Source organism: Solea solea, chromosome 20 (genome assembly GCF_958295425.1).
Source record: "Solea solea chromosome 20, fSolSol10.1, whole genome shotgun sequence".
Taxonomy (NCBI): domain Eukaryota; kingdom Metazoa; phylum Chordata; class Actinopteri; order Pleuronectiformes; family Soleidae; genus Solea; species Solea solea.
This window is the reverse complement of record NC_081153.1, coordinates 16,105,141-16,117,806: the sequence shown is the minus strand read 5'-3', so window position 1 is coordinate 16,117,806 and position 12,666 is coordinate 16,105,141. Positions and strand designations below refer to the sequence as shown.

General features: G+C 37.8%; 2 protein-coding genes across 3 annotated transcripts; both read right to left on the bottom strand.

The window, feature by feature from the left end:
* Window positions 1-973: 973 nt before the first annotated feature.
* mtdha (metadherin a) lies at window positions 974-7,716 on the bottom strand. 2 transcript variants are annotated; one of them, XM_058619077.1, is made up of 12 exons: window positions 7,235-7,716; window positions 6,470-6,589; window positions 6,142-6,253; window positions 5,706-5,876; window positions 5,381-5,437; window positions 5,094-5,246; window positions 4,553-4,624; window positions 4,376-4,447; window positions 4,166-4,292; window positions 3,822-3,936; window positions 3,634-3,730; window positions 974-3,493 (listed from the first exon to the last, which is right to left on the bottom strand). In XM_058619077.1, the coding sequence occupies exons 1-12, from the start codon at window positions 7,616-7,618 to the stop codon at window positions 3,426-3,428; spliced, it is 1,548 nt and encodes a 515-aa protein (XP_058475060.1). In that variant the 5' UTR covers window positions 7,619-7,716; the 3' UTR covers window positions 974-3,425. The 2 variants fall into 2 exon arrangements, with proteins under 2 accessions (XP_058475060.1, XP_058475061.1); XM_058619078.1 differs by having other exon boundaries at window positions 3,822-3,932; window positions 4,165-4,292; window positions 7,235-7,715.
* Window positions 7,717-7,855: 139 nt separating this feature from the next.
* On the bottom strand, window positions 7,856-12,545 carry rrm2b (ribonucleotide reductase M2 b). Its single transcript, XM_058619079.1, has 9 exons — window positions 12,317-12,545; window positions 11,122-11,286; window positions 10,828-10,944; window positions 10,442-10,575; window positions 9,803-9,897; window positions 9,578-9,711; window positions 9,129-9,233; window positions 8,812-8,925; window positions 7,856-8,572 (listed from the first exon to the last, which is right to left on the bottom strand). Exons 1-9 carry the CDS (start codon window positions 12,392-12,394, stop codon window positions 8,417-8,419), a joined length of 1,098 nt encoding a protein of 365 aa, XP_058475062.1. The 5' UTR covers window positions 12,395-12,545; the 3' UTR covers window positions 7,856-8,416.
* Window positions 12,546-12,666: the final 121 nt, after the last annotated feature.

Genomic DNA, 12,666 nt, shown 5'->3' with positions numbered 1-12,666 from the left:
AATAACACGACTGTGTGGGATAATGTGGGTTTCAGGTACTGAAAAAAACAGCATTAGCAAGTGATTTTAATAGCATGGCTTTGATTGAACAAAGTACCTTCCATTACACAGTGACCTTCATTATTCTTTCATACCAGCAAGAAAAACAATGAATAATAATAAAAAAAAAAAAAAATGTGACATGCCCCCTAAGTAAAGGTGAATGGAGAGCGAGCCAGAGATTGTGAGAGATTAAAAGATGGTAAATCCGAAATAAACACAGAGATAAGGGATGGAGAGAGAGATGAGGCAAAGGAGGTCAGGCACTATAAGCATGCCATGCGACTGTCCCACCACATTGACCGGGGTCAGGAGGGTCAGTGGAACTGGGGCCTCACACACACTCTGACTGCTGACATAGATTTGCACTTTAGCATGCAGTAATAGTCACAGATTAAACATACGTTTAATCAGCATAACATGAAAACAACATGCCAGCAGACAGAGGAAAAGCCCCATTTCATATCAGTACTGGTAGAGTGGAATTCTGCTAAAAAAGGAAGACTCTGATGCTTTTACAGTGATTTGCCATGTAAATGCTATTAAAAGTCAGCACATACATACATGTCCATCCATCCATTTTCTAACACTGTATCCTCCACATGAGGGTCGTGGGGGGGCTGGAGCCAATTCTAGCTGACATAGAGTGAAAGGTGGGATACACACTAGACAGGACAGGTTGTATGGCGACAAGAAGTATATCATCATCATCATTATTATTATTAGTAATAATAATAATAATAATAATAATGATAATAAAAATAAATCTAATATTCTGAAATGCCACTGGATAGGCTACATTTCAAATCCCCTAGTAAAATGTTGCAACCTTTCTAGAAGTAATGTATTTCTCAATTGTAATACTTAAAAAGTATGATATTTTAAATAGAATAATTTCACTGGGAACCAGAAAAAACACAATCCCCTGACAAAGTGAAATCAAGCATTTCTGATTTATTTTCATCTTTACCAAACAAACATAGAAATATCTGTATCTCTTCAATAAACAGAATCATTCACAAAAAAAGCAAAAACATTTTCTAGACACAAGTATATAAATACATTAATTTGATCACCTTAATCATCAGTAAAAAATTAACCAAAAAAAGATGCCTGAAGCCACAGCAACATATGGACTTGTTCTATCAGGTCTACAGTTATAACCAGCACAAGCTGAGGCTTTTTCACCTACCAACAACAGACTCCTGTTAACATCTGCTAAATTGAATTCCTGCAATTTGTCTCCTTTAAAAAAAAGCTATAACAATATACTGTTTACACTGATTGGTAGGCTACTCCAGGACAAAGTACTAACAGTTAAAGCAAGAGATCGTTCATTTAATTTCATGTACACAAGTACTATTATCAAAGTCATGCAAGAGGAATTTATTTCTGACATCAAAATTTGCAATTAGATTGAAACTATATTAAAAAAAAGGATGCCAATGCTATACATCAACATATTAAGGCAATGGAATTAAATTCCTTTTATAAATGTGTAAGTGTGTTTTGTTCAAATCCAAGTTTGATGTGGAATTAAAGCTGTTCCATATCACGCATCTACTGTATGTTTTTGTTGTCAATTACATTACATTGAGAAATGTCCCCCCTTTTCGTAGATCAAGCCACAAAAAGTTGCCAATTTCACATTCGACAAAAAGGTAGTAAAAAACAATTCATTGACATCAAAAGGAACTCAAAGCAGCCTTTTGCACAGTGCAGACACATAACTAGAAAAAGCCCTTACTATCTGTACATATGGCATGGCCTTTTCAAGCACAAAACCAGGAGGAAAATGTCCTTTAAAAAACACACATGTAGTCAGATGAAGAAAGACAAGCTCAGAATGATAAAAGTAAAAGGGACAATACTCAATAGTGCCACTGCTTTAAGGGATAATCCTATTAGTCCTTCAATTTACATTACACTGCCTCCTGGTGGTTGATATCAGATACAGTGCCTTTTACTTGAAATGTCAATCAATTATCAGTTAACATCGCATTTTCAGCATCGACTTTAGCTAAAAAAAGGTCTGAATGAGTTTGCTTAAAAAACAGAATATGGCTACATAGAAAGTCAATGTATTGATATCTCTCTCCAATAAGAGGTGCATTTCACCATATTTTGGCAAAACCTTGGACAAATTACACTGTACAACCTCCCACCAGTGTAAATGACTGAATTTAACATGTCCACAGCTGCCATTCTTCATAAAGACACTTTGAAAAACTATGCAGCCCACGGTCACTGAGCTACACTCAACGGATGGATTTACACTAAAGTTTATCACAAGCCCAAGCTTGGATGTGTTTTTCAAGTCTTATTAAATCTGTAAATAGTAAATATGTTAGGGATCACTGGGAAAATGACTCCTCTTCATACTGGCCGTGCAGCAATCCAACACGTCAGCTTCAGCAGTCCAAAAATAGCCCGATCACTATTTATTACCTGTATTTTGTCTTGGCAACAACAAGGAACTATTGCTGTGCCACAGCTCTGCAGGAAAGTCACTGAGCTTTGCTAAGGGTAACTTATCTGAAGCCTTATAGTTCATTTACTGTTCATGGCCAGAATAAAGAGAAGGGACGATTATAGTGACCCCCTAACTATCAATTTATATACAGCATGTGAGTTTTGTATAAAAATTAACCCTTAGAAAATTCCAAACCAAACATTTAAGACTGATTTGAGACAAGCACTGACATACGCCTTGTGTTCAAACATTTCAGTTATCGATAGACGGGCAGCAGCATGACAAACTTAACAAAGTGCAACATTACATTACAGTATTGGTGCATTCAAACTAATTGCAAAGCTGAATTCTGTGCATTGACTTTACATGAAAATACCAAGTGCAATAGTCATGTAATCTGAGTGATGCGTATCACACCACTGGTGTTTCACTTCATCAAGCTGAAATTGTGAAAGCCAATCAGTGCCGAGATTGGGATGAAAGTGGTGGAAAATAATCCTGCAACCAAACACCAAAAATTTGCATCGCATTTGGTGTGAACGCACATTAAGAATGTATGGTTCTAATTCGTCCTACAAACAATATTAATTAAGACATTCATTAATGTTTTTGGGGGTTAATAATTATGAATTATCAAAAAAAAATCATAAACATGTACCTCCACTGCAAGTCCACCTTTCGTCCACACTCAACTCTGACTGCAGTGTAGCAAGTAGTGCAAATTACTCAAGTCCACAGGACCAATTTTTATCACTATATTGAGCCAAGCAGGTGATGATCCACTGCTTGATTATTTTTTGTAACTGATAATTTGTTAATGTAGCTGAGAAAGAAACTATGTACCAAGTAATTATTGCATGTGACATATTTAACAATTGTTTGCATATGCTTAGTTTGGACCTGTGGTGTGACTTCATGTTTCTTTCCTGATCTTTTTCTTCTGGGAAGGTTTTGGAGGCTCCACACTCTTCCCAGACACCTCTGCATGGAGACCAACAAAATACAAATTGACATCAAAGTTACGAGTAGTTATGATACAGTATTATAAAAAAAATATATATATATTTAACACAACTTCCTCATGTCTCATTCTGTGACTAAAACCAGATTGAAAAACCTACGTTGAGAGGAGGATGTGCTGGGATTCTGCTTTTTGGAAGTCTTCACAGGAGGCTCTTGAGGTTTGGCCGCTGTGAACACTGGTGCTGTGCTCACCACCTACAGCATAAAAATGACATAGCCAAACAGGGGTAAGTGTCCACAGCACAGCACAGCATTGTTCTCACAACTTGATGTTCTGTTTTCTTGCCTGAGCCTCAGATGCAGCTTCCTCTTCTGTTTTCTTCTTCTTTCTCCTCTTCTTCTTGGATTTGGCTGCACCTCCGGAGGAATCCTCTGCGTCCTTCTCATCCTCTGATACCTGCCATTACAAAAACAGAATTTCAAATAGTTTCAGCTGAAAACTAAGCTACACTAAGCGGAAGGGCTATGGCAGATTAATCAAGCAAAGAAGAGGGGACGCTTTGGGGATTAACACTTAGAATAAAAAATTACTTTACATGTAATCAAGCTTTGACAGTACTGATTCAGGAAAGTTTATAAGGATTATACAGGTATAAAGTGACATGGAGGTGACGAAGATAAAGCAAGACCTTGTTGTGGACAGGCTGCTCCTTCAGCAAAGGGGCAGGTGTCACCAACAGAGGAGGCTCTTCATAGTTTCCCCAGTGCTCTGCTGGGGCATTCCAGTCAGAGGTTGGGTCCGCTGCTGCTGATCCATCTGAAGCATTTCACAATTATATTTTTGTTGTAATTCTATTATTAAAATAATATTATTGATAAGACGTCAGTAAGAGCACTCACTAAAGGGAGACCATTCATCATCAACATCTAGGTTGCCCGCCCACTGCAACTCAATTGAAGATGATATTGGGTCTGAGAGAAAGAAGAAAGAAAAGCAGAAGTATGAAACCACCTGCAAATGTAAACAGAATATAAAATACTAATGAGGTTTTACAGATTAATTACAATAATAATAACCTGAGGTGTTAAGTCTCTGCATGGAGAAGGACACACGCTCAGTGTTTACCTGACCATCGATTTCACTCCATGCTGTGGAAACAGAGAACATAGAACAAATTAAATGAATGAAACATCACATCGACGAGGAAAAAATACACTCAACACAATTCAAAATCCCTCTCAGTTTGGCTGTTTTACCTGTCAATGAATGACATGTCATAAAGTTGAACATTTGTACAGCATATGAGGATATCCCTGTTAAACAAGTGGGTGAAACTTGAGACTTTGAATGGTTTCACCGCCTGCTAACGCAGTAATACCACTTTAGTCCAGCAGATGGCTCAATGGAACAGGGTTTTTAAATTAGTCACTCAGGAAGAATCCTATTTCCTAATTCCTAATCCTAATTTTCTCTTTTCTTGTTTATTGTTGTTAATTAATAATTGAAGGTGCTAAAAAAAAACTAAACTGATAAATTGAAGTTAAGTCAGAAGAATGAAATACTGTGTTGCCAAATCTGCAGCTGTTACTATGTTGTAAAGGTTTACCCATGTGGTACCTTGTGTCTCAGCTGGGCCCCTGAACTGTGGAGCTGTGGCCATGCTCCTCCTCTTGGCTCTGTCCATAGATGCCATCTGACCCGGATGTTTAACAGAAATTTCGGTCCATCCTACACCATTTACTGAATGCTCCTCTCTCCATTTGGATGACGCTGAGGAAAGAGAAAAGACTGCACTTCAGTCAACCAGCAACTGATGACAATTACTTCTTTAAAAATAACTTCAAGACTTTTGACCTATCTTCAATAAGGAAAATAAAGAAGGAAGTGAGGAAAAAGTAGAATACCTTTAGCAGCCCCACTGGCTCCATCCACCTTTCCTGTAGTTTTCGATGGTAGTGATTCTGAAATAAAGTGTGGAAAATAATTATGCTTGAGAAAAATTTTAAATTGAGAGAGCACTGATCTGTTCTGAGCACACACAATGAATAAGCTCAAACAAGCTATGTCCATGTTAGAAATGTATAATTTGTCTAAAAGAGGTCAATTAATAGGGTGTTTCAGGACATTTTATGACAGGCCCTAGCATTTTTTGCCTCTCGAGCCTTGGATATTACACTCACTCTCTATTTGTAACATCTAAACACATTCAGTTGTTTTCTAAACAAATACCCTGGCTTCCTCTGTTCTTCTTGGTGTTGACAGGTGCTGTGGCTGCTGCAGCTGCCATCACGTGGTCTTTGGGGGCCTCCACACCTCCTGAGCTACCAGAGTCCTCAGGGCCCTTGTCCTTCCTGCGCTGCTGCTTCTTCTCACGGTTACTAACTTTAGTCTCCCATGCACCTGGTGGACACAAAAACAACAAATGGTTAGGTGTCTTTGCTTGTGCAAGGTAACAACAAATCCATACATTTTGGTTGTGTCGTGAAAATGCATTTTGGTTGATTATTTAATACGGAGTTGGTTACAACAGAAAAACACTCAACAAAACCAGAGTGGTGAAGGAAGTAACTACTGAAAACATGTAATGACTAAGAAGTCAGTTTAAAAATGAGAAGTTGTGAAATTTTCCCCTCCAACAAATTCCCCTACAACAATTGAATCTTACCATCATCAGGTTCCTTTGCGTCACTTGTGGACACTAGCTTGACTGGTTTCACATCTGCCTTGGTTTTTTTCTTGCTCTTTTTCACTTGCACAGGAGCCTGTACCTCATGGACCTATGGAACACAAACAAAGAAGAAATTAACTGGGGGTACACATACAAAAAAACACAACCTAATGGCAATCATGCCATACTAGCAAACCTGACAAGAATGTTTCAATCATTTTAAGCAATATTTCATCAATAGTAGAACTGCTTTGCTATACATTTTTATGTTACTGCAGAAGACAGAAAAGAGGTAAAAACATGTCCACTCTTTCCACTAACAAACCTTTAATTTTGTCAGTTGCACCTTCTCAGTTTTGATGTGTGGAGACACCTTGGGAACCATCCCAGTCACTTTGGCTTCCTCTTGAACTATAGTCAATGGCTGTCCATTAGACTGACTCTTCTGGGGGAGAAAGATAAGAAGTCAGATACGGTTGTGATAATGCAGTAATAATGCTAGCTGTTCACAAGAAGATGAACGCTTACACTATCTCCTTTGCTCCTGACTAAACGCAGGGAAAAAAATAATGTACTAGAATATACTACACTAAATACCTACTACAGTGCTATCATACAAGCCTACTAAACGATGCAAAACAGTACTATGTTGAGTAAAAAGCTTATTGTAGTAAACAATAATATGCTGAAGGAGTCGTGTTTATTCTAAACAATATTATATTTCATACAATGTAATTTCAATACAATATTTATGCTATATAATACTACACGGAAGGCCTACTGTAGAATAATATACTACACTATACAATAGTGGATAAGACGTGAGCTAGTTAGCATCCTTGTCAAATCAAGACATTTGTTTCTATTCTTATTTTTGTATAGGTAATTTCATTGTTCACAATTAGGCTAATATGTAAACGTTCTTCCCTCAATGACAGTTTTTACTGTCAGATAGACAAGTTAACCAGCTACCTAACGTTCAACCTGGGGGTTCTTTGTGCTAAAATGTCAGTGGGATTAATGTATGAACTAGTCTAACAATGTGAGACAGAGAAGTGGAACAGAAGCACTTGTTTTCATTTGGACCAACCGTAATTCGACAGCTCGTCACCGCCGCCTGTGGAGCCTTTTCAGCCGTTTTCTTTCTGTTTCTCTTCTTCTGTTCTTCTGGTTTCGCAGTTTTCGCTAAACTGGCCTTGACGGGCTCGCCGCTGCCCTGGGTCATCGGGCATCCTCGCTTTTTCCCCACGTTAACGCCGCCACAGACGGCGGCCCAGGACAGAGCTAGCAGCAGCAGTAGACCCGCCGCGGCCGAGGACAGGATAACCCACGTCGGGTAAAGCTCGGGCTTCAAACCCAAATCTACCCCAAACTGAGCCTGAACACAATCCTGTCCCGATGTCAGGAGCTCCTTCAGACGACCGGAGAGCATTTCGGCTTTTTCTAGCGCGACACTTTGCCAGTCCCCTGCCATCTTTCCTAATTGCTTAAACACCAGCTAACTGTTAGCTATCATTTCCTGCAGCCGTATGCTAACGGAGGAGTGGCTAATCTAATGTGGTTGTTGAAGAATTATCAGTACATTAAAATAATATTAAAAATGACTTAATATGGCTGTTCTTTCATAGATATGTTTGGCAATATTGACACAAGTTATGTACAAAAAAAACGTTCAAATCAAAGACCTTTTTTTTTTTGCAAAAACATTGTTATTGTACATTAAAAATGACAAAAACTGTTAAAACTTTTCACCACAGAAACCAGCACACAGACCTGCAGACCTGATAAAATATAATCTACATAGGTACCCTCTTCCAACATAATGTGGTAGGAAAGGCTACATATCGTCAATTCTACTCATATTTGAATAAATCTGGACTTGTATTATATATGCTTGTTCTGTGCTGTCAGCTAGGGCTGCAGCAATTCCCTTACTGACAACTATTCTAATAATAAGTTTTATAAAATAAAAACTTCTCTAATATCACTTTAAGGGATTGGCTCTGGATTATTTGCTCCTCTATGATGTTAAACTGAATATTTTTGGTTTGTGAGAGAGAAATTAAATAAATTCTGGATGTTACCATTTTAAGTTTTGAAGACACCAATCACTTTCTGCATTTTAGAGACCAAATGAACAACAGAATAATCAACAGATTAATGGACAGTGAAAAGAACAGTTAGTTGCAGCTGTTGTGTGCCAGCTAGTGCATAAAACAAATAAATAAATATGTCAGAGGTATCAGGTGTGTAACAGAGGGCAGTCCCAGCTTCAGAAGTCTGCATCCAGTGTGAATTCACAGTCTGCCATGCTTGATGACATAACTCCAAACCTCTGGTACTCAGCTACTCGTTTCTCAAAGAAGTTGGTTTTCCCTTCTAGCGAAATGGACTCCATGAAGTCGAATGGATTCTCCACTTGGTAAACCTTGAAAGAGACAAGGAAATCACAGTTACTTGACACTATTACAAATAATTTATCAAAACAACTTGATTTTGTTAAAAGTAGTTTAAGTCATTAGCAAAGGAATATGTTCATTTATGATTGGGGTTAGATAATTAGTCAAAGAATATGACATCATAGGACATCATAGCACATCATAAAAAAATAAATAAAAGAGAAGTTAATTCTTGGTTTTGATTTCATGAAAACAGAAACATAAGTACCTTAGCGAGTCCCAAGTCAGCAAGAAGACGGTCAGCCACAAATTCAATGTATTGTTTCATCAGATTACCGTTGATTCCAATGAGATCCACTGGTATGGCCTCAGTCAAAAACTCCTGCCAAACAGGATATAATTATTTGTTTAACTATACTGCACATTATCCGATGAAGGTTGTGTACTTTTATCATCATAAATTATCAATTGAATTAACTTCTACACAAAGATTAAGTGGGTGGCAAAGACAGGCATAGATACGCTGTACAGTATAATACAATTCCCAGTGTGGTTGTATATACCCTCCAACTACAGTTAGCTGACCTGCTCAATGCTAACAGCTTTGGTGATGATGTCCTTCACTCTGTCGTTAGACGGCTTTTTCACAAGGTAGCTGTACAGCAGGCAAGCAAAGTTACAGTGCAGACCCTGAAAGACACATCAACACGCACGTCAGGATACATGGTTTAAAAAACAAAGAATCTGTTTACATTTCCAAACTGTGACCACATTTTCAATACAACAAAGATCAACAGCCCAACCATCACATAACAGGAAAGTTGTGTCAAAAATTTGAAAATAAGATGTGTTCATTCTGAATAAATAAGGCTTCCATGTATTGCGTGCTGCAAAATGTCATGTGTAATGCCATAGTGAAAGTATACAAACAATTGTGTAGCCTGACACACATATATTATGACATTATTTATTTATTTTTTAACCTGGCCACACAGATAGACAAGATGAGACTCATTATCTTTTTATCCTCTCACCTCATCCCTGCTTATCAGCTCATTGGAATAGGTGAGCCCAGGCATGAGGCCTCTCTTCTTGAGCCAATAAATGGCAGCGAATGAACCAGAGAAGAAGATTCCCTCAACAGCAGCAAACGCCACAATTCGCTCAGCTGAGGACAAAAAGACAATTAAACCCCCATAATAGCATGCACATTATATTCTATGCCTAATACAATGATTTTAATGTCATACCTTACTTACCAAATGTGGATTTGCTGTCATTGATCCAGTGTAAGGCCCAGTCTGCTTTTCGTTTCACACAAGGCATGGTCTGAATGGCGTTAAACAAATAGTCCCTAAGACATATAAAATTGATTAAAAACAGTTGCCATTTTTAATTCAAAACCTACTTTATTACAGTTGCCAATGACAGCTTTTTAAAATACTAATTCTTTTAACTTGATTTTTTTAATATATATAAAATACTGCAGAACCTCTGAAGGTAGAGGTTAAAATTAACGCAAAAGATGCTTGTTGTAGAGCAGATATATAACTCATGTGTTTGTAATTGGCAATGCAAGTAGCTTCTTACTGTAAATAAATGTCTGTTAGTACATCAAAGATGCTGCAGCTGGGAATGCAACGGAAAATCACCACAGTGTTGTAAACATATCCTGTGATAAACAGGTGCACGTCTTACAGTTTATCCGTTTTTTATTAACCAAGGCTGAGAAGCATCATGTTTACGATGTACCAGACTGTCAATAATATTCATACAAGCTTTATAAAAAGTGGGACTACCAAATCGGAACTTATGTTGCTGCATTCTTAATTAAAATGTAGTGACTCAGAAACACTGAGCCACCTCATATGAAACGATTAAACCTATAAACAACTGACCTCTCTTTCAGGTCTCTAATGTAAGTGTTGATGAGCATGCTGTACATCTCTGAATGAACAGTCTCTATTAGGATCTGGAAGCTGTAGAAAGAGCGTGCTTCTGGGACCTGCACCTCCTGGCTGAACCTCTGCACCTGTTGAATACAACACAAATATAATATCATATACACAAATATCATCATGTCATATCATTACATTGCACATTTTTAAATAAATCTGACTTTATTTCTTGATGGCATATGAAACTAACAATCATATTCACATGATAATGGAAGATAACTTTGACCTTGATTCATCTACATTCATGTGCCATGTACAAGTGGTTGGCATGCTTAAGAATCCCCTCTTCTGCTCTCTTAAGATACAGCATCCAGAACATTTTTTACCAGGTTCTCATTGACGATACCATCACTTGCAGCAAAGAAGGCGAGAACATGCGAGATAAAGTGTTTCTCTTCGGGTTTCAAACCATCCCAATGTGCCAGGTCTTTGGATAGATCAACCTGAAAGACACAACATGAGGAGAGAAGTGGTTTGTCTCCAAGACTACCCTGGTTTTTCCAATAATGACAGGATTTGATGGACCATTAACTGGGATACATTATAACAATTTTATTTTATTAATAGTTTTCATTCTCTCCTTGAAGACATTAGTGAAAAGTCAAATTAGCAATACCCACCTCCTCTACTGTCCAGAAGGAGGCTTGTGCCTGCTTGTACATCTTCCAGATGTCATGGTACTGGATGGGGAAGATGACAAACTTCCTGGGGTTTTCTCGGAGCAAAGGTTCATCCTCTGTCTCTAAACCTCTTTGGCAGTCTGGATTTTCATCTTTGAAGACATTCTATAAAAGTCAGAGCCCAGTAATCACATAAACACGTTTTAAACCCACATGCAGGACCCGGTCAGGCCAACAGCACCGTCTGCTCGCACCCAGGACACGGCTCAAGACCATGGGGGACAGAGCTTTCGAAGCTGCCGCTCCCCGTCTGTGGAATGCCCTTCCTGACCACCTCAGAGCTCCACACGGAGGATGCTTTTAAAAAAGAACTAAAAACCTACCTTTTTAGGAAAGCATACAGCTAATTTATTTCTTTTATTTATTTTATTATCTTGTTTTTAAAAATGTAGCACTTTGAGGTTTGTTTTTCAAATGTAAAGTGCAATACAAATAAAATCTATTATTATTATTATGCAGGTTTTCTTCTTCTTCTTCTTGACCAGAAGTAATTACATATATAAACTGTATATATTAATCTAAGTCTAGGTCAAATAAGATCTGATATCATGAATATACTGCAGCACAAGTAGCATTCAAATGAATATATCAACATTCCTATATGCTTAGCATTTCAAGATATCCATATACGAGGTTTTCAATATCATAGGTGGATTTTTCCGTTTGTTTATTTTTGATTTATGACTTTAAAGGTTGAACCTTTTTTCGTACTGCACCTTTAAAAAAACAAATTGACCACTGGGCTTGCGCGTTATTGTCACGTAACAACCACAACAAAGGACATTTATCACTTTATAATCAACATAGGTTTTATTTTGAATGCTGTACACGTCGTAAAAAAACAATCACGGCTCTTCGCGTCAACAGTTTTTAACACTTTAATTCATTTTTAGCGCACCTTATGTAATACCGCACACCGTCGTAGTTAGCTGACATGAGCAAAAACTAATTTGACTTTCACGTCAACCATGAACCTAAAAAAAAAGCAGTGGACTTCGATAACTTTAATTATCCACAGCATTCCCGGTGTTAGCCCTTGAAGACGAGACAAGCTAACATTTTTGTTCGTATATTTAATTTGACGCTGTACCATTTGAATCGGATTAAATGTCCATTTATATTAAAGCAGTTTTACCGTTTGTTTAAGGTCATCACTCTGACGACTAATATTCATCACATCCACTTGCTGAGGTCTTTTCACCGTCGGTGTCATTCGTAGAGCTGTTTCTTTCCTCTCGGCTCATGTGTACCTGAAGCTTTGTTACTGGTCGGACCATTTAAACCGTCGCACACAGAGCAGCGCCTCTAGTGCTTCCTTGTAACATTGTATACAAATAAATCCATCTTTCTTCCCTCTTTCTCTTCTTTTATTTTCAGTAACTATTACTGTATGTGTTCCACATTATGAACGGTATGGAAAATAAATAATAATAAAAAAGGTTGGTCCAGAAAAATAATAGAATAAAAACAACTGGGAATGAGTTG

Coding starts and splice junctions, on each gene's coding strand:
- rrm2b (XM_058619079.1), bottom strand. CDS start 12,394: ATGACACCGACGGTGAAAAGACCTCAGCAAGTGGATGTGATGAATATT. Junction 10,945..11,121: donor CCTTCTGGACAGTAGAGGAG/GTGGGTATTGCT, acceptor TGTGTCTTTCAG/GTTGATCTATCCAAAGACCT. Junction 9,712..9,802: donor TGACAGCAAATCCACATTTG/GTAAGTAAGGTA, acceptor TTTTGTCCTCAG/CTGAGCGAATTGTGGCGTTT.
- mtdha (XM_058619077.1), bottom strand. CDS start 7,618: ATGGCAGGGGACTGGCAAAGTGTCGCGCTAGAAAAAGCCGAAATGCTC. Junction 6,590..7,234: donor TGACGAGCTGTCGAATTACG/GTTGGTCCAAAT, acceptor TTTCTCCCCCAG/AAGAGTCAGTCTAATGGACA. Junction 5,247..5,380: donor AGCCAGTGGGGCTGCTAAAG/GTATTCTACTTT, acceptor CTCTTTCCTCAG/CGTCATCCAAATGGAGAGAG.